Here is a 26,539-nt window from a genome sequence, read left to right on the forward strand (position 1 = left end):
TGAGCCTAGCTTCCGGCTCGCCCGGGCTCCGCGCTGGGCCAGCGAGCTCGGCCTCAAACGCCGCCGAGGTCACGAGTCTCGCGGCCTTCCTCAGCCCAGCCAGGGCTCCTTCGGATGTAAACTCAAGGATAGGCCCACCGAGGCCCGCCGAGGCCGACTCCACGCGGGAGCAGAGACCGGGTCCGAGCCCCAGGTGCCCGCGGCGGCCCGGGCCCGCCCACCCCTGTCACGCGCGGCCCAGCTCCGCCCCCGTCCGCGCCGCACCACCAGCGGCCTGGGCGGGCTTAGAGGCTCAGGCCCAGAGCCCGCCCCGGCCTTGCGCACTATGTAAGGCCGGTCGCTTCGGCGGGGCTGCAGCGGCGGCGCCAGGAGTTTGCGATCTCGTTCAATCGGCGGGCCGTTCACTGGTCCGACTCTCGCTCGGTCGCGCAGTGGGAGCCCACAGCGCACGCGCACGCGCACGCCGCGTCCCGCCCCGCCCCCGCGCGCCGCCGCGTCCTCCGACCCCCGGCCGCGCGCCGCGCGGGCAACTGAGGGCGGAATGCGGGACTACGACGAGGTGACCGCCTTCCTGGGCGAGTGGGGCCCTTTCCAGCGCCTCATCTTCTTCTTGCTCAGCGCCAGCATCGTCCCCAACGGCTTCAACGGTCTGTCGTCCGTGTTCCTGTCGGCGACTCCGGAGCACCACTGTCGGGTGCCGGACACAGCGAACCTGAGCAGCGTGTGGCGCAACCACAGCCTCCCGCTGCAGCTGCAGGACGGCCGCGAGGTGCCTCACAGGTGCCGCCGCTACCGGCTCGCGACGATCGTCAACTTCTCGGCGCTCGGGCTGGAGCCGGGGCGCGACGTGGACCTGGAGCAGCTGGAGCAAGAGGGCTGCCTGGATGGCTGGGAGTTCAACCGGGACATCTACCTGTCCACCATCGTGACCGAGGTGGGTAACAGATCCGCGTCCGGGGCCTGGGACCGGGGAGTAGGCAGGACCTTAACAGTCTTAAAGGTCGTGCACTCCACCCGCCAAGGTGAGCGCTGGATGCTGTCACTCCCTCTCCGCGACTCACTACACACTGGCGATGGTCATCGTCCAGCCAGGTGGCTCCGGAGAACTTTTCGTGGTGACTTCCAGAGAGATCATGGACATCGCAGCACGGGTGTCAGGCTGGCCGCCCATCCTGTTAGCTATCTTAGAGAGGAAGCCAAGAAGGCCCTGGCGACTCCTTGTAGATACTCTTAAGATTCTGAGTAGTCAGAGACTTTAGATGGGGGTGGGAGTGCTGAGAACTAGAGCTAGAGCTTGGGCCAAGGAGCTGTCACCATTTTTCCTCCAGCCTTTTGGCAACTATTCAGAGAGAGGGGAAATGCCCCTCTACTTTCTCAAACTTTTTAAGTTAAAGGAAGCATGGCTATAAAACTGTCTCTTGCTCCTTTTCCCAGTTACTCCTTCCCCACCCACCTTCACCCCTAAATGACTGTCTGGTCATTCCCCGTAAAGAATTGCTTACCTTTTGCTCAGGGTTAGTTACTAGCCTTTAAGGATTCATGCATCTGAAGATCCATTCAGGGTGACTTGTTGACCTGGTATGTTTTAGGGTATTCTAAGGAAATGTCATTAGCCAGATTTAGTTAAAGCATACAACCTTAGTTCATAGGAAGCAGGGGGAAAACCTTTCTCATGCCCCAGCCCCTTGGATTTTCCTTTTGGGTGGCCTTGTCTGTCCCCTGGTGACCTTGCAATCATTAAAGCTGGATGTATGATGTGATGTTTATTGATGCACGTGGATGTGCTTTGCATCATACTCCGACACTGGCACTCTAACTCCCTGTAGTCTCAGCAGAACTGAGTAAGCAGGACACTGAAAAGAGCACTCCTTTATAGGCTCCAGGGTGCCCGGGTTCACTGAGTGTCAGGATCAGGGGTTCAAGGATTAGGGAAGGCTTCTTGGAGGAGGAGGCTTCTCAGTGAGTCTGGTGTATAGAGCTCAGCAGATGCAAAGTCTGGAACAGCAAGAAACAACCTGGCCGGAGGGCAGAGTTCACAGAGAAGAGGCTGAAGGGCAGGGTGCACAGGTCCTGGTATGGCAGCAAACCCCGCTTGAGCCTGAAAGGGGCTTACAAGGGTTCTGGAGACCCTGTGTGTGTTGCTTCTGGGGGTTGTCACCCTTCAGGGGAGTTTGAGTGCTGCCCCAACAGACGTGTGTGTGTGTGTGTGTGTGTGTGTGTGTGTGTTGTTTTTTGTATGTTTGGACATTTGATGTCCCCAGCATCTGCGCCTCCTTACTCCACATGTATGTAGTAGGAGTAAGAGAAGAACCCCACTGGGATCTCTGAGCAAGTGACATCATTCCAGTGTCCTCAGGCATTGTTACTTGAGAAAAGAGGTACTGATTGGAGGTAGCTGACTGTGACTTGTGGCTGACAAGTGCATGGAGTATGAAAACTTCCAGTCATCACAAATCCTTGGTCCTAGCCTCGCAAGTGAGTCTGTCACCCTTCTGGAAGCCAGTCTGTCACCCTTCTGGAGGCCAAGCATTGTGAAAGTAGAGGCTGTTCCTCAGACTGCAGGGAGAGAACACAGAGGGGAAGCCACAGTCCATGACTCAGAAGTCCCTGCAAATTCTGCTTCTGGCTGCCTGTGGAAGAAAAGGCAGTGAAGTCAGAAGTAGCTCATGGCATTTCTTAGGATTTTTCCCTAACCCCTGTGGTCCCCAACTTACTCTAGTCATTTGCTCTTTCTTTGCTGCCCCCATCATGCCTTCGGCTGAGAGTGGTGATGGCACTGATGAGCTCCCAAAGGCCAACTGTTCCAGAAGGGTCCTTGAGCTATGTTGCTGCCAATGTCAGCCTTTCCTCTTATATATTTAGCCTATTTCTTTAGCTGTCTTAACAGTTTTGTAAGAGCTATGTGCCCTTTCACCTACTTTCAGGTTGTCAGTCTTTGCAGGGAGGCAAGATTAATATATTACTTAGCCCTTTGTTAGAGGATGCTGGAATGCCAGACTTTAAGTTCAAGGCTGCTTGTTCTCTTCTGGTGAACAGTCACTGTTGGAAGCTGTTGCATTAACATTCTGAGAGCTCCTTTTTTCGAAGGCCCATTTTCTTTCAACCTGGACCTGGCCTGCTGACCATTGCAGCTTGTCCTGTGCCTGCTAAATGTCTGCAAGACTGCCCTTTGCCCCAAATCATAGAAGTGTTTGTAAGTACACTGGTATTGAATTCCTATTCATGTTTTTTTTTTTTTTTTTTTTGGCGGTATGTGGGCCTCCCACTGCTGCGGCCTCTCCCGCTGCGGAGCACAGGCTCCGGACGCGCAGGCCCAGCGGCCATGGCTCACGGGCTCAGCCGCTCCGCGGCACGCGGGATCCTCCCGGACCGGGGCACGAACCCGCGTCCCCCTCATCGGCAGGCGGACTCCCAACCACTGCACCACCAGGGAAGCCCCCTATTCATGTTTTTCAGCAGAAAATGAAAACCTCAGGTCTCCTGTTTGATTTTTTTTCTTTGTTGAGGTTAATGTGTGCACATGTAGTACTAAACTTTGTGGTAGACTTAACATCTCTGTATCTCCTGCAAGTCCTAACATTGATGCTGGATACAGATTGGGTACTCAGGAAAATTTTTATTGAATGAATTAATGAATAATTTTGAAATCTCTAAAGTGTGAAAACTGAAGAAGAAAAGGACAAGTTTAACTTATAGAAGGGAAACTTTGTGGTGGTTGAAAGGCACTGACTGGAATATTTTAAAGTAAATGTAATCCCCCACTCCACAAACTGGGGCTTGCCCCTGCGAGGATCTGCAACAAGGCATTGGGACTGACAGAAAGAAGGGGACGCTATTTATGAGGTGAGAAAGGTGGTTCTCCCATGTTTCAGGAATAGTTTGGTGGTCCGTGTGCTTCTAGGCTAGACCCTTCTCTAGCCCTTCAGTCACCCCTGGAGTGCTGGGGAATCAGCCACCCCACTGTGCAGTGCTGCTCCAATACCTGAGTGTTTCTTGGCCCAGGACTGCCTCCTTCCCGGGGAACCTGGTTGATTTCTCAGGCTACCTGGGTCTGAGACACCTGCTTTTTGGTGTCTCCATAGCACAACCTGTGGCCGGAAAGGTTCTTTTAGAAACTTCTAACTCTTCTGGCACCCATGACGTGGGGTCTCTTCAGCCAAAACCCAGCAGTCCTCTGCGTCCCCTTGCTCCTTGCCAGCCTCTGCTTCCCAGAAGCCCCCTGTGCTGACCCTTCGCAACACTTTTACTCCCTGTTGTCTTAGAGAACCTCTTTTTCTGGACCAGCTTTTCCATCAGCCTTATGTGCGTGTAGTCTTGGAAAATAGGAGAGACCCCACTGTTATCTCCACGTTCACCTGAAGAAAAAGCCACATCGACCTGGGAGGCAGGCCCCGGGCTGACTCTGGGGTGGGGAGACCAAAAAGACCTGGAGACTGTGCCTCACTGGTATGCCTTTGCTGACTTCCCTCACTCTAGGAAAGCGCAGACCCTTTTCTCTGCCTTTGCAGCTCATGGCAAGCCACTTGCTGGGTCCCTGAAGGGCCCTGTGTGTGTGCAGTCACAAAAGACCCATCTGGCCATGAGTGGGCAGATTGATTGTCTCTCTAGCTAGCTGAGAACCGACATCCTGGGTCAAAGTTCTGACAGTTGTCACAGAGAAGGTGTGAGGGAGAAAGGAAAATAATCTGTTCTAGAGAATGAAGCTCAGGGTTCATCTGGGCTTTGGGCAGCCAAGCCCAAGGACTAAACCCAAGGGATAATATGGTTCGGAAGGTTGACTGTCCTTTTATCCATCTATTCACTCACTCACATAGGTACCAAACAGCTACCGAGCCTCTCTTCTGCAGGGCACTGCCAGGCTTTGTAGAGGATATGGTAGCAAATTCTTTTTCTTCTTCTTCTCCTTGCCCTGACAGCCTTGGGGCAAGGATTCGCCGTTAATTGCAGCAGGAGGCAGAATGAAATGTGTGTAGAATACATGGCATTCAGTAACAGGTAGTGCTTACCAGTGTGTTTGACCGTTGATGCGGTCAGCCTAGGTACATCTCTGGGAAGAGCTTCTGCCCTGTGGGCACAGGCCCTATCTCTTTTTTCTTCCAGCCAACTCACAGGTAAGGACATTTAGTCCCAGGGAACTACATCACCTCTCTACTTCCCATAACTGAGAAGTAGCACCAATTACATACTGTGTACAAGAGACACAATTTCTCTTTCTTCTTAAAAATTTTAACAGCTTTATTGAGGTATAAATGGTATAAAACAAACTGTACATAACTAAAGTATATAGTTGGAAAAGCTCTGAGATATAGATACAGATATAGATATAGATATAGATATACACACATACACATATATATCCATGAAGACATCACCACTAGAAAGGCACGTTTCTGACCAGGAAGGGTGGCAAGTCTAGGCTCCTTGCAAGGGTTACTCCCAGATGTTTTCAGTTTGCGCCTGCTTTCATAGCTAACCCAGCTGAGGGGTAAGGATACTAGACTCATGACCTAAATCTTAAACCTACACATTTAGTTCTAAGGTTGATCCCTGTTATCATCAGCCAGTATAGCCCATCCTTCGTACCAAGTGGCAGCGTCAGTGAGCTGGTCTGTAGCTGCTTTAGTCGCAGCTGCCAAGCCAGGAGTTCAGTATAGAGATACTACATTCCTCTATAAACACAACAAGCCCGGGGTACGTAGCCTGGACTCTATGGGCTTCTCATCGCCCCCTGCTCCACCTGCCGCCCGCTTAAGGAGGAGTCAGGCCAAGTCCAAGAGCCCACTGCACTCCATCTGGTGGTTGACAGGTAAGTGGATGGGTTGGCTGGGTGGGACCTAGCCTGTGCCTGCCCTTCTGTTCATTTTTTGAGACCCGTTATCTTTCCTGACCCTACTCACAGGCCCCTTGTGGCCAGGAGGAAAGAAGTGTTAACCCATGCTTGCTTTTGGAGGGCCCAAAGCCAGGCTGTGAGAATTGTTGAGAAATGTCAGTAGTGGATAGAGAGCCCAGTTGGACCAAGTGGTGGTGGTGAGGCTGCAGGAGCCGGAGAGATGCTCTGGGGACCTATTCCAAGATGAGCACTACAGTCACCTTGTCTCCTGCAGAGCATAGTCTGACCTGGTTCCAGGTGGCACCTGGCCTTGGCAGTCCAGAAGTCCCTAGAAGCCTATATTGGGAGACCTGGCATGGGTGGGGGGGTGGGGTTCCACCCCAGAACTCACTGCAGAAGCCCGTGTGGGTTTCTAGTCTAGCACAGCCATATCAGTCCCCGACCCTCACGAGAGACCTATTGAGAAGCAGCTACTGACTGTATTCATTTTTTTTATTTCTGTCGCTACAAAAGTAGCGCATGCTAGGTGGGAATAGATCACATCATATTCAAGAGCAGCAATAGGCATAGTCTGGTCCTGAAGCTCCGCCTAACACCCCCAGAGGCTAGCATCCCATCACCAAGTCCCTCAGCTCTGACTCCCCTGCTACTCCCATCCTGACTTCGGCAGCCCTGTCTGGATGGGGGCTGCCCTAGGAGCACTCACCCTCCTAGAAGGGAGGTGGTATCTGGGTGCTGGCACGGCTGAGGCTGCAGAGGTGGGAAGGCTGCCATAGCCTGAGTGATTGGGCCTTGGTGCTCCTTGCTTGTCTTCTGCTAGTCTGGCCTTCTTCTAGATTTAGGAGTTGGTAACCCCCAACTCTTCCTGGAGTGGGGATCACCACCCCATTCTCAGTCCATCCAACGTGCATGCTTGTTCCAGAGTGGAGAGCCAGGTATGTGGCTCTTATCATCAGCTGCAGGGGTTCTTTGTGTCCACCCTAAGGGCTGCCCTCTGACCCCCTCTGAGGTGCCTGGAGGCACTGTGCACACACTGCCCAGCGGGGCCAAAAAGCAGACTTGCTTTTCCCTCTGACCCTGGCCTGGAAGAGATGCTTTATTCTTGGAAGCCGCACACTTCCCGGGAGCCAGCAGGCCCCATGGAGGGCAGGCCTGCAGCCTGGTGCCAGGCAAGCCAGGGTCTAAATTCCCTAGAAGGCGGCCTTCTTGGTTACTACTGAGCACCACCTCTCTGTTGCGGGAAACATTTTTCTGGGGACCACCAAGCTTCCTATTTTGGTTTTTCTTCCTTCTTTTGGCCCTTGTTAGGCTGGAGCAACCTAATGTCTGAGTGTTCAGGTGCTTCCCCATACCCATAGACCTCTTTCCGTGCTAACTAGAGATGGAACTCTACACTGGGTACTGGGAACCTCAAGCACTGTAGCCTGTTCCCCCCCCACCCCCATCACTGTTTCACAAATGGGGAAATTGAGGCACAATGAGGGGAAAAATCTTGTCTGAGGTTGGGTAACTAGTTAACAGTAGAGTAGAAGCTAAAACCCAGCTTCTTGACTGCCAGCTCAGAGCTCTTGGCTGTAATTGGGCCTAGTGTTGGCACAGCATCAGGGATCCCAGCTCTAAATGTCAGCAGAAGGACCCAGGGGTCACTGGCCCAGAGTTGAAGCCTGAGCAGAGCTGAAGGAACAGATCCAGATGGTGCATACCAGGCCCTCTGGCCTCAGTCCCTCACTGGAAGCCTTGACCCTTAGAGCTGCAGAGCCCTGCTCCAGGACCACTACTATGCCACCCCTGCCAATGACCTGAACCCCACTGAAAGGGTGCCCTGCCCCACCCACAGCCCCAGCCTCAGCCCAGGTCCTTAGAAGCGACCGTGAAAGGCCTCGCCTCCTCCTGGGTTGGCACATGGGCAGAGTACTTGCTCCCAGCCTGTCTCCCCGTCTCAAATTGGTAGCAAAACAATGAGGCTAAGAGCTGTGAAAAACAGGATGGTCAGTCTCCCTGTGAGGGGAAACCTGCTCTTTGCCTTGCTGCCCGACGAGCCATCGCCTGCCTCAGTGAGCTCACACACCCTTACAGTAATGTAAACAGAGCATGCAGGGATGCAGGATGTTCTGATTCCATTTTCCAAGAAGCCTTACATTTAAAAAATTTTTAAAAAGAAGTGAGTGATACATCCCTTTGCTCCTCTTTCAGTGGAACCTGGTGTGTGAGGACGACTGGAAGGCCCCGCTCACGGTCTCCTTGTTTTTCGGGGGTGTGCTGGTGGGCTCCTTCATTTCGGGGCAGCTCTCAGACAGGTAAGGTGGGTGTCTACTCCTGCAGCTGCAAGGCACCTCAGCACAGAGCAAGGTAGTGTTCTGTCAGCCCAGGGCTGTGTGTTTTAAAAAGGCAAAGGCACATCTATAGTATAGACTCCAGACCAAGTAAAGAGAGCCAGCAACCTCCTCTCACTAATGCTTGCTGAGTGAAACAACCTCAGCCGAGTGTACACATGATCCAGTTGACCAGGAAATATGCCACAACTTACTTCTGCACTGCCTGCTCGCCTTCCCTGGGTGAGCGTAACTCTTTGGCATCCTCAAGCTTAGGAGAGGGAGACACCACACACACGCATGTCAGCTGTGTTGTAGATCTTAGGGCATTCCATAGGTGGCTGCCTCTGTGTTCCCCAAACCATTGCTCTTTCCTCAAGGTGAGAGGTCTCACTAGCCAACGGCAGTGTGATGGGCAGAACTCTTATGTCCACAGGGCTGATTCCCTTTATCTAACAGGCTTGTGGTTATGGCATTTCTCAGCAATCAGGAAGTGTGCTGTTTTGACCCATAAGCAGGTTATTTGTGTAATTCCAAGGCTCTTACCTCAAAGTCCATGGCTTAGGGAGTTCATCTCCTCTGGAAATCCCATACAGAATTTTAGAGATTGTATGTGAGCATTTTTCTGGGGAAAACAGTTCCATAGTTTCCATGGTGTTCTCAGAGGGGTTTATTATGTTGTGTCTTGTTACCCCAGAGCTTCAGGGTCTGTGAGCGAAGCCCATGGCAAGAAGAGCAGCCTTCAGCAAGGTCCTTGGCCACACTGGGTCACCCAGTGGAGAGGAGTCCCAGCATTGTCCCAGCAGGGGGAGTCTCTAATAGAGAAGTTCAGGGTGAGAATGTCATCCTGCCTTAAGACTACAGCCATTTTATCCTGCAGCAGACATGCAAAGTGATGTTTTGGCATGTTTGCATCTATGGACTAATGTCGTTACTTGAGAAGTCTTTCCTCATAAGAAATATGTGCATTTCTCACTAGATTTGTCTTTTCCAGAGTGTCATCTAGGGATTTTTAAAAGGGACAAATTCCTACAGTCACCAATGAGCATTAAAGAGTTAAGTAGGCTGTGACCACTGACTGATGATTCTAGATGAGCCTGAGACACTTACTCCTTTAGGGGAAAGGCCTTTGCTTCCCCAGACCCTTAACTTAGCAGCAAGCATCAGCTGATTACTTATATTTATTTAATAAACACAGAGCATCTAATATGTGCCATTCACTCTTATGAGCACTGTATACCAAGTGAAAAGAAACAACAAATAATTTAATCTTCATAACCCTATGATGTGGGAAGCATTATTATTTTCAGTTTATAGATGGGAAAAATGAAGCCCAGAGGAATTAAATGACTTGCCCAGAGTCACACAGCTGGCAAGTGGCAGAGCTAGGATTCGGGCCCAGAGTCCTGATCCTCTGTTTTGTGTGGACTACTGTTCCAGGTGCCTGCTCTTCTAGAACTTGCTTTCTAGCAAGGCAGAATGTATTAAAGAATTGAGGGAAGTACTTGTTATCCTTTGTGGTGGTAAGTGATACAGCGGAGAAGTGCAGGGTGCTCAGAGAGGGTCTGACAGAGGAGACCTGAGATGGTGAAGCATTGAAGCATGTGCTGGGGGTTGAAAGATGAGTAGAAATTAGCTAGCTAAAGGGGTGAAGAGAGGAAAGAGTGTTCTGGGCAAGAGAGCCAAGAGTACTTAAGCCTAGACTCAAGCAAAGGCATAGCACACTTTAGGAACTGGAAGAAAGTGTTGGTGGGGGGTGGGGGGTGGGGGTGTGGAGAGTGGTATAGAGACAAAGCAGCGAGGCAGGCTGAGGCCCAAGCAGAAGAGCAGGCCGGGCTTAGCAGATGACAGGAGTCTGGGCTTTCGTCACAGAGCAGTGGGCAGCTTTTAAGAGTGTGACATCATCAGATTTGCATTTTTACAAAGTTGTTCAATAGCTTTGTGGAGAAAGGATTGAAAGGAAACAAGGAGGATTGTGGAAAAACCAATTAAGAGGTTATCACAATCCTTTATGCAGGAAATGAAGGTGGCTTGGACTAAGCTGAGGGCGGTAGACATGGGGAGGAGTGGTAGGAGGTAAAACCAACAGGACTTGGCTATGAGTTGGACATGGGAAGTGAGGGGAGGGAGACTTCTGGCCTGCACAGCCGCGTCAATGACGATACCCTTCTCTAAGACAAAGCACTCTGGAAGGCGACCATGTTTGTAGGAGAAGATGTTGAGTTCAATTTGAACATACTGAATTTGGGGTAACTATGAGACTTAGGGGTCTCATAGGAGGAATGGAGTATGGAGTTGGATGTATGGATAGGGTGCTCTGTGAGAGGTTTGGGCTGGAGAAACACGTTCGGGAATTGTCAGTTGATAGAACCCTCATCAAAGCCCCGTAAGTGGATGAGATTGCCTGGGAACAGTATAGAGTGAGAGGAGGGCGTGCCCTGGACGGAGCTTAGAGGCCCTCCCAGAGGGGTAGTGGGAATCCCCCTCTCACAGGGGTAGGTGGCAGCTGAGACTCAGAGGAATTACCTTCATGTGAAAGACTAGGAGGAGGTACTCCAGTTACAGAGTTGAAGCTCAGTGCATTTTTCTGGTCAGCTGTGTCATGGGATAGGGAGATCTTTGTGAGCTGGCCTCAGAGCCGTGTAATACCACGATTACCTGAGGAAAGTGTTTAAGTTCCCAAAGATCTGCTCCTGAGGAAACAGTAGAAACAAAGTTGGTGTGTATGTTGAGGACCACCTTAGTCTTCAGAAGGGCTAGTACAGGGTTTCTCAAACCTTTAAACATTTTTTTGCCAGCAGACTTCATCTTTTAAATAGAATCGTTTAAGTTCAGTCAATGAAATAGCTAAAAATGTGGCTGTTCTGGCTGCAGCACCTACCTTCAGCTCCCTACACCACCCCTCAAGCTTGTCTGCACCCCCTTGGAAGGCCCAGGGCTCTGTGGGATGGACAGTTTACTCCTAAGTGAGCCAATTCAAAAACCTAAGCCAGGGCGTCCCTGGTGGCACAGTGGTTGAGAGTCCGCCTGCTGATGCAGGGGACGCGGGTTCGTGCCTCGGTCCGGGAGGATCCCATGTGCCGTGGAGCGGCTGGGCCTGTGAGCCATGGCCGCTGGGCTTGTGCGTCCGGAGCCTGTGCTCCGCAATGGGAGAGGCCACAACAGTGAGAGGCCCACGTACCGCAAAAAAAAAAAACAAACAAAAAAAAACCTAAGCCAAACAGATTACCTAACGGCAGTGGATTCATGCCCTCCAGAGTTGTCTAGAATATCAGGGTTTTTTTATATAGGACTCCTTGTTGGAATATGAATAAGCCAAAAAGTCAAAAGCAATTAAAATAATCCTGGGCTGTCAAAGCATTTTATCTGACGTCATTGAGTTACCTCTATGTGCAGAAATAGAAGGGAGGCACAACTCTGGGAAGAAGTAGCTGATATTTCCTATTTTTGTAGGCATATGTGTGTTTGACCTTTTGTTGACAGACTTTAAAAGTGAGCATTTCTTACAAATTAAAACTACAACGAGGTACCACCTCACACCAGTCAGAATGGCCATCTTAAAAAGTCTACAAATAACAAGTGCTGGAGAGGGTGTGGGGAAAAGGGAACCCTCCTACGCTGTTGGTGGGAATGTAAGTTGGTGCAGCCACTATGGAAAACAGTATGGAGGTTCCTGAGAAAACTAAAAATAGAGTTACCATATGATCCAGCAATCCCACTCCTGGGCATATACTCGGACAAAACTATAATTCAAAAAGATACGTGTCCCCCCGTGTTCATGGCAGCACTATTCACAGTAGCCAAGACATGGAAACAGCCTAAATATCCATTGACAGATGAATGGATAAAGAAGATGCGGCACATATATACAATGGAGTACTACTCAGCCATGAAAAAGAACGAAATAATGCCATTTGCAGCAACATGCATACAACTAGAGATTATCATGCAAAGTGAATTAAGTAGAAAGAGAAAGACAAAAACCGTATGATATCACTTAATGTGGAATCTAAAATATGGCACAAATGAACCTGTCTAAGAAACAGACTCACAGACAAAGAGAACAGACTTGTGGTTGCCAAGGGCGAGGAGGGGAGGGAGAGAGATAGACTGGGAGTTTAGGGTTAGTAGATGCAAACTATTCCATTTAGAATGGATAAACAACAAGGTCCTACTATATAGCACAGGGAACTATATCCAATCTCCTGGGATAAACCATAATGGAAAAGAATATAAAAAAAGAATGTCTATATGTGTATAACTGACTCACTTTGCTATACAGCAGAAATTAGCACAACATTGTAAATCAACTCTACTTCAATTTAAAAAAACAGAGAAAAAATGTTAGTGGCTATCAGAGAATGCAGCTGATTTTTATTTTCTTCTCTGTGCTTTTCTATATTTTACAAATGTACAATTTATGCATAAATATCAAAGAATAAAAATAGACAAATATTTCTTAAAAAAAACGTGAGTGTTTTCTGGCCCCAACCCTGGATTGCCAAGGACTATAGCAATGTAAGGGCTTCCTGAGTCTTCCTCTTCCCTACTATCCAGAGAGCCCTTGGGAAGGGAAAGCAGGGTAGGAAGGGCCCTCCCCTTGGTTGGTGTGCAGGGCACTGTTGTTACAGGACAATGCAGGGGAGCCTCCTTTTAGGTCAGGGTTGCTCAACCTCAGCACTTTTGACATTTTGAGCCAGAGACTGCTTTGTTGTGGGGGACTATCCTGGGCATTTTCGGATGTTTAGAACATCTCTGGCCTCTATCTACTAGATGCCAATATCATCAAAAACAACAAAACCCTGTTGTAATGGGAAGAAGCAGCAAACTCTTTACTGTGGCTGAAGGTCTTGTGCAGTCTGGCTCCTGCCACCCTCTACTGAACAGCTGCCCTTCGTGTTAACCATGCCCCTCTAGCCACAGTCGCACATGCTCTTCTCACAGTCACAGTGAAGAATTCCCCCCCGCCCCCCGCCAGCCGCGTGCCGTGGCCTTCCTTGACCACGCAGGCGGCCTCCTCAGGGTCCCCAGTTTACATTACCCTGGTTCCTTGTTCCTATCAGAAATTGGTAAATAAAAGATGACACCATATGATTAATATTGGCCTCCGCCACTGTACTGTGAATATCGTTGAAAGCTTGGTCCCTCTCCCCTACTCCCCCTTGTCAACAACTTCTTTTCCTTTGGGTCTGGTCTCAGTGCCCCATAATCAGGGAGACCTTCCCTGAATGCCCACGTCCCCAGCCCCTACCTCCAGTCCAGGATAGGTTCCTCTGTTGTGTCCCTTGTGGGCCAGGATGCTGTTCCTTCAGTGCTCTTGTTCCAGTGTGTAATTGTACATTCAGCAGTGTTGTTGTTCGATTAAAATATGATTACTGTCTGTCTCACCAACTGTAGACTATAAGCTCCTTGAGGGCAGAATCAATGTCTTTTTTTAATTCAAATACATCCGTAATGACTAGTATATAATAGATGTTCAAATAAATATTCATTGAATGAAAATAGGTGTCTGCTAGCCCTGGGCAGACTTAAGCTGAATCTGCTAGGTTGAATGAACTAGGTTGACTTGTTCCTCCTTGTTGTGTCACTGTCTTTAAAAGCAAACAAATCCCAAAAAACCAACATTTTTTAAAATTTGAAAATGAACACAGGTACAGAAACCACACAGAACAAATGAGGCTTAATGAATTATTCCAGGGGAATAACCATATAAATACCACGAAGTCAAGAAATAGAACTTTGCTGGCCACCCAGAAGCCCCATCCATCTGTCCCATCCCAAAGACAATAGCTTCCCTCACCTATAAGTAAACACTAGCCTGACTTTTATAATAATCACTTCCCTGTGGGTTTTTTGTAGTTTTATCGTCCAAATGTACATCCTTAAACACAAGTTTAGTCTTGCCCACTTAAAAATTTTTGTATGTCTTTTAGTCTACTTTAACCTATGGATTCTCCATCCTTTTCTTTGCCTGGGCTGTTCTACCTGTAGAATTTCCCCGTTTGAATTTTGCTAACTGTATGCTTATGGTACAATTGAGCATATTCCTCTTTTCCCTGCATTTCTTGCAAATTGCAGCTGGATCTAGAGACTTCATCAGATTCAGATTCAGCCCCTTTGTAAAGACTATAGGAGTCATGCGATGTTCAAGTGTCTCTCTTTATGATGTTAGCAGTCATTGAAACACAACGCCCATATCTCTTCATTCATCGGGGGTTGTAAAATGATGATGTTCTAGTTTTATCACTTTGGTTTCATTTAATAGTTGGAATACTTTTATGAAATGATACTCTCCCTCATTGTTATTGGTAACTGTTCGCCATAGTTTACATAGAAAAGTCAGGACAAATGTTTTCCCCTTTATTTACCAGTTTTCATTTATAATGAATTGTTTCTCCATCATCCTCCAAAGTAAACCAGCTCTTTTAAAAAAATAATAAATGATGAATGTGTGAATTTAAGTATAATGAATGTGTGTCAATCCCTTGTAATCACTGTCTTAATTCTGGCACTGCCTGCAAGCTGCACATTGGTCCTGGTGAGTGGGGAGGGGAGTAACAGCATAGGGACTGAGAGGCCAGGATTGCACCTGCACCAGCTGCCCTGGCAGCAGTATCTGCGACCCCTCCCTGAAATGACTCTGGGGAAAGCCCCTCTTGGTGGGGCCCATTCCTGCTGCCTTCTCCCAGCTGGTTCTCTGTCACTCTCCTTTCCTTCCCAGGTTTGGTCGGAAGAATGTGCTGTTTGTGACAATGGGCATGCAGACTGGCTTCAGCTTCCTGCAGATCTTCTCGAAGAACTTTGAGATGTTTGCCATGCTGTTTTTCCTTGTAGGCATGGGCCAAATCTCCAACTACGTGGCAGCATTTGTCCTGGGTATGGCCATCAATTTGGAGTCGAGTACTTGATCCTGTGTTTCACCATCATCCCACCACCCGCTTTCTGGAGACAGCTGTGATGCCCCTCCAAGGGAAGTGGTCTCTGGCAACACCGACCAGGGATTCTTGATGAATCCAATTAGTAGTCAGGGAAACTGAGTCTGCCAAGTGCCTAGCCTTGTGTCCCCAGCAGCCCAATAGCCTGACTGCTGATTTCCAGTTCTTTTCTGGCCCCCGAGGTGTGGCACCTTGGTCTCATTAGTACTCGATGGCCATTTAGCCGGAATTCACCTAAGATCTTAAAAATAGGACTTGCCTCTGCCCAGGGCTGGGGTAGCTAAGGAAACAGGGAGGCATGACATGAGGAGCAAGGGCCATGATTGGCAGGCTCACCAAGGAAGAAAACTGCCTCTTCTGCAAAACATAGTGGCCAGTGAAATCGACTGGCAAGAATGAATTGATAGGAGTGGGCTTTAGTCACATGACCTTCAGGGTTTTAATTGAGTCCACACTGCAGGGCTTTGGCCTGCTCTCACTGAAAAGTTGCCAGTCTCACTGTTCAGAGGCATCTAACTCTAGCTTATTGGTCTTTGGGTTTCCTGGGTTGATTGTTAAAAGGATTATTTGTTTCTCTTCACAGTTGATAAAATATTTTTCCTTAAAGCGTAATAGTCAGCATGTGTGGCCTTAATAGTGACTTCCCCTTTAATGAATCTCCTTCCTCAGTGAGGCCTCACGTGGCATCTTTAGCATAGGGCTTCAGGAAGTGATGACAGTTTCATGAGAGAACTGTCGCCGTGAGGCCACAAGGAGGCACCCGCAGCAGGTGGTCAGAATCCCATCCCTCCCTAGGGCTTGGAAGCTTCAAGATAATTCTGCCTGCTTTCTTATCTGTATGTTGAAAATTACACACAAGAAGATTAATAAGGAAATAACCGGAATTAAGATACTAACATGACTCCTCCCTTGTTTTGAACAGGAACAGAAATTCTTGGCAAGTCAGTTCGTATTATATTCTCTACGTTAGGCGTGTGCATATTTTATGCATTTGGCTACATGCTGCTGCCGCTATTTGCTCACTTCATCAGAGACTGGCGGATGCTTCTGCTGGCGCTGACGGTGCCGGGGGTGCTGTGCTTCCCACTGTGGTGGTGAGTGAGTGTGTGGCCCTGTGCCCGGTGGTGCCCACCAGCAGGATGTCTTCTATCTGGCCTTCACTAGGGGGCAGCAGCAACCCACAAATCCCCATTTGGGCTCACAGAGACAGAAAATTTAAAGTCTTTATAAGGTGTTTCAGAATGTTTTTCCATACTCAGAAAAGCCAAAAACAAAACAGCCCCAAGACATCAACAGACTTGTTCTCAGCCCTGTGCTGGGTTGATTGGAGTGCAAGGAGAGGAAAGAGCAGTAGCTGCGAGACGATGGAGTTTAGCGTAAGCTCCAGGAAGCTATCAGACTGCAGGACAAGACAGCTTAGGCCCTGGCTCTGGTTGTATGTTGCCGCACCCTCGTGCCAGAGGCACCGGGAGAAGAGGGAGCACGTTGTGCGAGTCCTCAGGGTAGCTGGGTGGAGGAAACCAGGCTCCATCTGAGCCTCCAAGATAGAGGTTGGACAGGCGGAGAGGAGACCGTTCCATATGGAGAAAGAGAACACAGCCGAGGGGCTGAGGCGAGAATCGCCCCTTGCAGGTGGGGATGGTGAGATCACTGGTCCACCTGGATGTGAGAGCATTGCAGAGCATAGTAGGAGAAGATACAGAGCAGAGATGGTACAGGGGAGTCCTAGTTATGACCTAAGGGCAGGGGCTACCTCGTGAGGTAGAAAATAAGATCCATAAAGTCTCAAAACACCTAAGTGCCTTATGGAGAGTCAATTGGATGAATCAAGGCGGGGCAGGGGGAGGGGGGAGAGTGAGGAAAAACTAGAGGCTATAAGAGGCCAGTGCAAAAGCTGCTGTGGATGCCAGGCACAAGCAAGGGAGTTCGGCAGGGTAAGGGTCTGGACCGGGCTCAGCCCATGACAGAAGCCAAGCTTCAGGAGCCCATTTTGCACCTGTCTACTTAGTGTCCAGCAGGTGGCACCACCACTCTTCAGAAATGGAGGTGGCCAGCCAGGGGAGGAATCCCATCATGGTGTGTCGGCCCCTGTAAATTTTGTGTACTCCAGTGAAATCAGAAGCTCGCACTTACTGGCTCTAGTATGGTGCACCTCTTAGCTTCTGGTTTGGAAACACCAAACATCCCTCGAACCTAGCTCTGGTTCTGAAACCCCCTTTCCCACCTCCACTTATGCTCCACCTGGTCTGTGGGACGGGAAGGCCTCAGTGAGATTGCTCCTTGTACTTCCAGGTTCATCCCTGAGTCCCCCCGATGGCTCATCTCTCAAGGCCGATTTAAAGAGGCAGAGGTGATCATCCGCAGGGCTGCCAAAATCAATGGGATCATTGCACCCTCAACCATCTTTGACTCGAGTGAGGTGAGCACCATGCCGGAGCTGGTGGGAGGGCCTCCGTGACCATGATTTTAGGGTAGGACCACACAGCCCTGAAGCCCTCCCTTCACACGGGAGCCCAGCTCTCCCCCGCCCAAGCCCCAGCTGCCCCCAAGGCAGGTCCTGTTAAAATTCAGAAGTTGAGAAGGTGCCAACTGCGTAAACTCCTTCACCTTTCCGTGGAGTTTAGGTTTTCATACTTTATATAATTATTTTCTAAGTGATCATACAGTCGAACCATTACTTTTAATAATAAAAACTCTTTATGAGTTAACAGGTCTTTCATGAAATTGGCATTTTGGGAAATCATTGTTTCTTACACCTTAGGTTGTTTCTCATCTTAAAAAATAATACAAGTACCTAAGGTATGAAGCAAAAATAGATTTGGAGTTAGAAATGTCCTGTCTCCTTCCGCCCACCAACGGGGAGTTGTTGATTATCGTCTTGGAGCCAGGTCCTTTTTGATATCCGCCCTCCCCCTACCCCACCCCTCTCTGCAAACTCTGTTCTCACGCGCCATGAGTAATTTCCTGGCTCTGCCTGATTCCTGGGTCTTGCTTCTCCTTCCTGTTCCCTCTCTTTCCACCTCCTCTGCAGCAAGCGGTTTTCCTCAGTCTCATGCCTCTGAGAAGAGGTTAGAAATTGTCATTACTGGCTGATGGGGTTCTGGAGTGTGTCCCTGCTCTGACAGGAAGACAAGGTCCTGGCTGTGAGAACAGCCACCAGCAGTCAGTCATAGCGCAGTGCGCAAAGGCATGCAGATGCAGACTTGGGGCTTGGGAAAGAGAGACTGGTTATTATAGGCAGCAAAGAAGCTGCTGGCCACTGACAACCCTGCCGGCCTCATGGTTAAGCGGTGGCCCAGCACCAAATCCCACTCAGCACATCCTAGAAAGGACTCTGGTGCACAAAAGCTCAGGGAGGGGTAGGTGGCAGGGAGGGCTTTTAAGTGAGGTGGCCTCTGTAGCTTTGCAGAGGTCAGTCTGGATGAAACCGTAAGTCCCACTGGCATCTTTGTGGAAATGAGGGTATTCCAGGGGATCCATTAAGTCAAAAGTTGACCTTTCGTTGAACTGCTAACTCAGGAAAAACAAACTCCAAAACTGGGTTTGCTTAAGAAAGCAACATCAGTGTGTTTAGATGTGTGGTTTATTAATGTCCTTGGCTGTGCCAGATTTCATAGGAAGTTACTCAGAGTGAAGCTGAGGTCAATTTTCCTGTTTTTCTATCTGAAACTTTTTTCCTTGGAAGTAGACCAGTAACTACATGGTATGAGGACTGAAAACATTAATTCTTTTAAAATATAATATCAATAAACTACACAGCCAGTTTCTCTCTCTGACCCAGAGGGGCTGGGAGCCAGCCTTGGAAAGGAATACGCAGAGGCCTCCCTGGAATGTGGCCATTGACGGGGCTGGAGGTTTTGCCGGGAGGGGGCAGTCAGCTTGGGCCTCCTCCTTGGCTGCATCGCACCAAGGGCTGGTCACTTACTTTTCCTCCTCATTCTCGTTCACTAATTTGTTATCCACAAGGCCCGGTGAAGCCTTCTGCAGCCCAAGACATAGTCACTATACATACCCTTCTTTTCAAGCAAGAAACATAAAACACTCCCCAACTCGGAGACGCAGAAAGCTAAGATGCCAGGGTTTCAAGTATGTTCTTGGGTCTCTGAGTCTCCAACCTTCTCTCCGTCCCGTACCCTTGTCATGTTGTTCCTGCAGCTACAAGACCTAAGCTCCAAGAAACAGCAGTCTCACAGCATTCTGGACCTGCTCCGAACCCAGAATATCCGGATGGTCACCATCATGTCCATAATACTGTGGTGCGTAAGTGAGACATACCTAAGGCCTCCAGACAAAGCTTCTGGCAGTGTCTGTCAGGCCTCACATTTGCAGACATCTCAGATCAGAATTGAAAGCCTGTGTCATCAGAAAGTGGCAGGGATGTGCCTTGCAATAAAAGAAGTGGGCATGTCCCAGTTCTTAACGGAATCTCAGAAGAGGAGAACGAAAACTGTTGTGGGGGCTTTGGGGGGAAGATATGGGATCTTTGGGGATCCCTCCGGGTCAGAAGGCAAATCGCTGTTCACATTGGGTCCCTAGTTTAGTTGTTCCTGTTGCCTGTGCATCAGACAGTGACTGAGGCCTTTAAGAAGTTCTAAGTGAAGACACCGTGTCCTTTCAGTTATAGAGGCTGCTAAGTATGTTCTGGAAATGTGGAAGCAGGACATCCTCCCTCTGGGATGTTTGGAGGCTGTCCTGGAGGCAGAGCCATGGCCTACACGTCCTTGTCAGGTTCCTTCTAACGAGGCATTTCACCAAGTGTGTCAGGGAGGGATCTGTGATTTACCAGAGAAAAGGAACACATCCAAGTGCCTAGGTAGCATTTGCTTAGTGGCCAGACCCTTGGGATTACAAGTGACTACCTGAGCCTGCGGGGGAGGAAGGCAGACTTCATCTCAGAGTGCTTATTGCTGGAGTCAACAAGCCTTGGCAGCCAGCCACCCATTTCCAAGGAATGGCACGGGATCCCTTAGGGCAGTGCACCGCCCCTGAGTCGGCCTCAAACAAAACCAGCTTTCAGCCTGCACCACAGACCTGCCAGCCTGCGATGAGTCACCCTTCCATGGTTCACCCAGGCACCCCTCCTGCTCTGGATTTCCCAGGGACTCCTGTACATGCCCTTTTCCCTGATTGTACCAGCTGTGGTTTCAACCTGCAGATGAGTTAAAAACAGTCTGATTCATACTGGTCTGGTTTGCCAAAGAGTGTTGACCATCAATAGAGAGAATGCCTACTGGGGAGAGGGTCTAGGCCAGGGGCAGCGGGGGGCATGCAGATGGCCCACTGGGAGCTCCCTCTCCTCCCCACGAGTCCGGTGGGGTTGGGGTCACCTGCTTCTGACCAGCCTCTTCCTGGCTGGTCGCCCCAGAGGGTCCGCCAGGGATCTTTCTCTAAATGTTTGACCTAATGATTGTTCCTTATTTTATCTCATCAGTCTTATCACACCCCACTTGCTATCTGCCTCCTTACTCATACCCTAGCTCCTTCTGCAGTTGTTGGATTTGGGAGGTTCAGAGAGTAGGGAAATAGGCTTTTGTGAGTGCTTTAGCTTAGGATTTTTAAAGCTGAAAGGCAGGTTGGAGTATTTTTGGTTTTTGATTTTTTTTTTTCCAACAAAGTGAATCTATCTGAATTATATGTCTTTTTGCTGGAACGCTTTGTTTAGAAAGCTCTGAAAGTGCTCTGACCCAGAAGGTACCCTGGTCTTGGGGGAAGTTATCTTTCTTTCTAAGAAGTAAGACTCAGGGTTAAATCTGCTGCCCTCCTGGTAAGGATAGTTTTGAATTTCCTGCAATAATTATATTTTAAAAGTTGTCCAGGTTGGGAGGCACGTGGATGCCACTTCTCCAGCTATTTTCTGCATTCTGTTTCAGGATGACCATATCAGTGGGCTATTTTGGGCTTTCCCTTGACACTCCTAACTTGCATGGGAATGTCTATTTGAACTGCTTCCTCTCGGCTGTGGTTGAAGTCCCAGCATATGTGTTGGCCTGGCTGCTCCTGCAGCACCTGCCCCGACGCTATTCCATGGCCACCGCCCTCTTCCTGGGTGGCAGCGTTCTTCTCTTCGTGCAGCTGGTGCCCCCAGGTAGGTACCATACATGTCTGCAGTCTGGGATATCCATTGAGTCACTCAGTCTCTACCATACTGTCTCAGCCAATTAATAAAGAGAATAAAATTATGCCATTACAGCTCGCCTGCATATCTGTGTTCTCAGCCCACAAGTCAAGAGAAAGTGTCTCCTGGGACCAGACAGTCATCATGGCCTGGGCTTTGGGGTAGAAGGGAGAGTGACCTTGTGGGGCTGACGGTTGATTGTACTCTACCCAAGTTAATGTGTGTGTGTGTGTGTTTATTTGCAGAGTGAGGGGGAGGAAAGAGGGCCATCCCCATGTCTTTTTAACCTGGCCCCATCTTAGTCATTTATTCATTCAATAAGTAGCTGTGGAGTGTTTACTGTGGGGGAGGCACTGTGCTTGGGGCTGACGGTGCAGAAGTAAAGGAGTCGGGCAGAGCCCCAGGCCCTCCTGGCGCTCAGACTCCAGTTGAGAAGACAGACAACAAACAAGTAAATAAAATGCTTGTTATAGTACAGACTGTGTTACCTTTAATAATGACACTGAAGGACAATGGAGAGCTAGTTTATATAGAGTGGTCACAGACAGTGGCCCTAAAGAGGGGAAAGTCGAGCAGAAACAGATGAAACGATGGAGAAACCCATGAGAAAGTCTAGGAGCAGAACATTTCAGGCCGAAAAAGAGCAAAGGCCAAGACCCTGAGGAGGCAATGAGCCTGGCACACTTGGTAAGAGATGAGGAGAGGGAAAAGGGCAGGGCCAGGCCACAGCGTGGCTCTCACAGGCCAGTAGCAGGAGTTTATTTGTAAAACCATCTTGGTATCCCACAGAAGGGTAGGAGGCAGCCCTCTGAAAATTCATAAAACGGTTTATGGATCCTCATGTCCATTATGGTACCGAGAGTTGTCATGGGTTTGGGGACCTCTGGTAATCATTTGTGGGCCCCTGAGGCTGGCAACACTCTGCACAGGAAGAGCACCCACTGCAGCATGGCTGGGAGCCCAGGAATGTATGTAGAGGTTCACACCAGAGCTCAGGGAGACCCACAGGCCACTCACAGCATCTCCTCATTGGCACAGTGAGCAGGAGAGATCCGAGGATCATTCATGAGGGTCTGCTGGTCTGTGAAGTGTTGCATGGAGTGAAAGCGTGAAGTGAGTTATAATTGAACTTCCCATTCATCCACAAATCTTTAGTTAATTCCACAGTGCCTGCAGCATGAGGTTCTGGGGTGCCAGCTGCCCCCTCTGACACACATGTCTTTAATGACTTTTGGACTGGAGAGCAGGTTTCTCTGGGTTATTGAGGGGCTCGCTCACTCTGGTGGTCTTTAGGCTGAGGAGAAGAGCATGTCCTCACACAGCTGCAGGTCCCAGCCTCCTCTCGGTAATCAACTTGGAGGGACATAAGCCCCTTATCCCACAATAGGAAGTTATAGAAACTTTCCTCCCCCACCCTTCCCAGGGAGAAAGTATGTATGTTTCAGGCAAAAAACTAGTAGCAGTGTGCCTTGGGTTGGTGCCTTCTCCTACTTTCTTCCCTTTGCTCTTCAGACTTGTATTATTTGGCTACCATCCTGGTGATGGTGGGTAAGTTTGGAGTCACTGCTGCCTTCTCCATGGTCTACGTGTACACAGCCGAGCTGTACCCCACAGTGGTCAGGAACATGGGCGTGGGAGTCAGCTCCACGGCATCCCGCCTGGGCAGCATCCTGTCTCCCTACTTCATTTACCTTGGTAAGTCCCGTGGGTCGAGCGCACACAGGAGGGATGGGGTGGAAGCACTGATTGGCTTTAATGCGACCTGGGGATGGCTTGTTAACAGGAAAGCAAACACTCAGCAAATGGGATCCATCCAATACTGGATCTATGCCTGGAGAAGGTTCCTGTCTGGGTGTACTGTGGTGGAAGCGCTCATGTGGAAAACAACCTATAGACAGCTAGAAATTGATGACAGTTGAGGGTTTTTGTATCTGTTTTAGCCTTCCCAGGCCTTCCATCAGAGAAGGTAATTCCCCTATCCTAAGAAATTGCAGTGTCGTTTAGGGAGCCAGTGTACTAATTGGGGAAATTTCTTCTTGGAATCATAGTTTATAAGGAACAGGAAGGGAAAGATGTCTATTCTAGAGGTCTGATGAACCGAGAATTTCTGTAACTTGAAGCACTTAACACAGCAGTTTTACACTGTGCAAAGATCTGCCTCGTACCTTTTTATGTAATAGGGCCCCAGTTTTATCTTTCTCAGAGTTATTTCCTCATGGCAGCTGCTGTCCCCCTGCACATGCCTAGCTGGCACACCTCTGGGGACGGGTGCCACCCACCTTGGGAGTACTCAGACTGCTTTGTGAACATGCTACATAGACCTGACAAGCAGAAACACCTTCTGATCTGGCCTGGAGACAAATCGAGTGGGTTGTGACACATCTGGAGAGGTGGAGGAGTTATTCCTATCCCTGGACACATACCTTGAGTTCCTTGGAATCCCAGCATTAGGAAATAGGGTGTTTTGTGGGTTTTTTTAATTAATTAATTTTTGGCTGCATTGGGTTTTTTTAAATTAATTTGTTGATTAACTTATTTATTTTTGGCTAGAAAATAGGAATAGAGGGACTTCCCTGGTGGTCCACTGCTCCCAGTGCAGGGGGCACAGGTTCGATCCCTGGTCGGGGAACTAAGATCCCGCATGGCACACAGCACGGCCAATAAAAAGGAAATAGGAATAGGAATGGCCAGGCCCATCCTCCCAGGCTGCACCCATCCCCTGCACCGAGGTGTTGCTGCTCGGTGCCAACTCTGGGTTCTGTGACCTGCCTAGGTGCAAGATTCCAATATGGCAGCTCAGACTGGGAGATGCTGAGGCTGAGAAGGCAGGTGATCCCTGTTAGAGTCCTGGGGACACAAAGGGAGGGAGAGAGACCATGTCAAACTGCACTCCCGGCTTGGGGCTCTGTCTGCTTTGCCACAGGTGCTTACGACCGCTTCCTGCCCTACATTCTCATGGGGAGTCTGACCATCCTGACAGCCATCCTCACCTTGTTCCTCCCAGAGAGCTTCGGCACCCCACTCCCAGACACCATTGACCAGATGCTAAGGGTCAAAGGGTAAGGGGGCCTCCTTCTTCACAAAGTTAATGCACTGGGTCTGGGCCTGGCAGAGAGTTCCCCACGAACTCAGAAACGCCATGGACTAGTTTAGCCATAATAGGATCAGACATGGCCGGGTACTTACAGCCTGTTCTCTCTGGCCAGACCCAGACCACTGGGTCACCATGAACATCTCGACAGCAGTAGCAACTCGGATAGTACAGAGACAAGAAGAAACCTTTCAGAATCTGCTGTATGATATTTTCCCTTTAGTGAGATAACCTCAGCTCTGGGGCATTTTTTCTTTGTTTTGAGACTGGTAGGCATCTTTTTAAGATTTGTTTCTAACATTTGTTTGGCTTGTTCTTCTAGAATAAAATACAGGCAAACTCCAAGCCACACAAGGATGTTAAAAGATGGTGAAGAAAGCCCCACAGTCCTTAAAAACACAGGCTTCTAACACAACCTCCAGTGAGAAGGTAAAGAGGAAAGACCATCTTGTCAGAAGTGGCTTGTGCAGACACTGAGTCCTTCAGTGGCAAAGGTCTTTGCTGTTCATTCTGCGGACGCTGTGTCTGCCTTGCTCACGGATGGATACCCAGACTCAGCTGCATATGGTCCTAGAGCACCACCTTCCCTCCAGGGACACCATGGCTACTGACGGACAACTTTGGGTAAATCCTAACTATTACAGTGATGGACTTGGCACTTCCTAAGACGTTAACTACTCATTAGAACCAGTAGGATTTGGAAGAATATGAATTAAAACTTTACATTTTAATTTCAGACTGCCTGAAAAGGCCCCTGATAGAACTGGGGGTCTAGTTCTCCACCTCCTCACCCTGCCAAAAAATCCTTTCCCTGTTTCCCACTAATGGTGCACTTTAGAGGAAAAGAAATAATTTCACAGGGAGTCTGATTTCTCATACTTTCTCAGTTACAAAGGATATTAAATGGGATTGTTGCTTCCCCAGGGCAGGAGAGCACAAGTCTGGGGAAACCTAGAGGTATTTCATATGGAGAGGACTCAGCAGATACAGAACAGAGACAAGTGCATTAACTTATGAGCTCTTGGACCACTCAGAGTGACTACTGGGTAGACTTGTTTACATCTGGTCAAAGCACTGGTCTTGTGCAGGCCCATAAGAGATTCATCACTGAATCTACTATTCTTGTTTTCCACTACTACGTGAATCAAGTCTCCTAGCTACTATGGTTTCTGATGTATGGTTTGAAGGAAGTATATCAATGAGAAAGAGAGACGAGCGAACTTGTCTCTTCTCCCAAAACTATAATATGGATTTTGATTGTGTTTTGCTTGTTGTTTGTTATTATGTCTTTTTTTCTCCTTAAGTTATTTGCACTTCAGAATAGACTTAGGAAAGGCTGGTTCCTTAGCCTCCTGGTTTGTGTCTTTTGTTTGTTTCAACCCAGAATCACTCTGGCAATGGTCCACAGTTGCCACTTATGCAAGGCCTCACCAGCCTTAGCTACTAGCACTTTTCTGGGTGCCAAAAATGACATCATTGTGTGTGTTCCTTTCATGAAACTCAATCATGGAAACAAATTACAAAGAAGAAAATTAAGTCGTGTTCACAGTCTTTCAGAGTTGCTCACTTCAGTGGTGTAACATTGGGAGATATTTTGTGTTCAGCGTAAAATTGTCTTCCCTTTTCTGATTATGCTACCATGGTACTTCTAAAGCATATGCTTCACCTGGTTAAAAACAAAAAAGTATTTTTGTGAAAGCTACTGAAGTGCCTTGGGAAATGAAGATGTTTTAATAAATTAAATGATTTTTTAAAATAATAACAACTGCCCACAACTTTTATTTCCACAGTTTGGTGAGCCATGCCACACCACCATATCACTTTTCTCTATATTAGCTTGGGCTAATTCTAACAGTGGTTTATGATTAGTCTCTAAAGCTAAACTTTAATCCCCATGTACTAGAGACCTTCACTCTATTGACTATGGACTGAGGCAGCATTCTTGCACAAGTGTCTTAGCCTGGGTTCCTCAGAAAGCAGAGCCTGAGGCCAGTGCTTCTGCGCAGGTAGGTAATTTATTTGGGAATAAGATTCTAAGAAGCAGAAGTAAAGGATAGGGGGAGGAAACAGGGAAGGAGGGAGACCCAATACCAGGATGCATTATCAGGATGGCCAGCACCAAGGGCACTGTTCCATCCAGCCAGGATTTCTCAGGAGCCTTATGAAATGTATCTCAAAACCGTCTGCACTATGATGAAAGGGGAAAGCATTTACATATTGGCCTTCATTCCCCATTCGTCAAAGGCAGCCCCACAG

General features: G+C 48.9%; 1 protein-coding gene across 1 annotated transcript; it reads left to right on the forward strand.

Moving 5' to 3' along the window:
• Positions 1–541: 541 nt before the first annotated feature.
• SLC22A5 (solute carrier family 22 member 5) lies at positions 542–26,002 on the forward strand (the record flags this gene model as incomplete). The annotated part of the gene is made up of 10 exons (XM_082650506.1): positions 542–934; positions 8,024–8,127; positions 14,864–15,018; positions 16,000–16,171; positions 17,370–17,496; positions 19,233–19,333; positions 20,948–21,162; positions 22,705–22,887; positions 24,116–24,251; positions 24,606–26,002. 10 exons carry the CDS (start codon positions 542–544, stop codon positions 24,691–24,693), a joined length of 1,674 nt encoding a protein of 557 aa, XP_082506632.1. The 3' UTR covers positions 24,694–26,002.
• Positions 26,003–26,539: the final 537 nt, after the last annotated feature.

Source organism: Grampus griseus, assembly GCF_964374135.1.
Source record: "Grampus griseus genome assembly, chromosome: 3".
Taxonomy (NCBI): domain Eukaryota; kingdom Metazoa; phylum Chordata; class Mammalia; order Artiodactyla; family Delphinidae; genus Grampus; species Grampus griseus.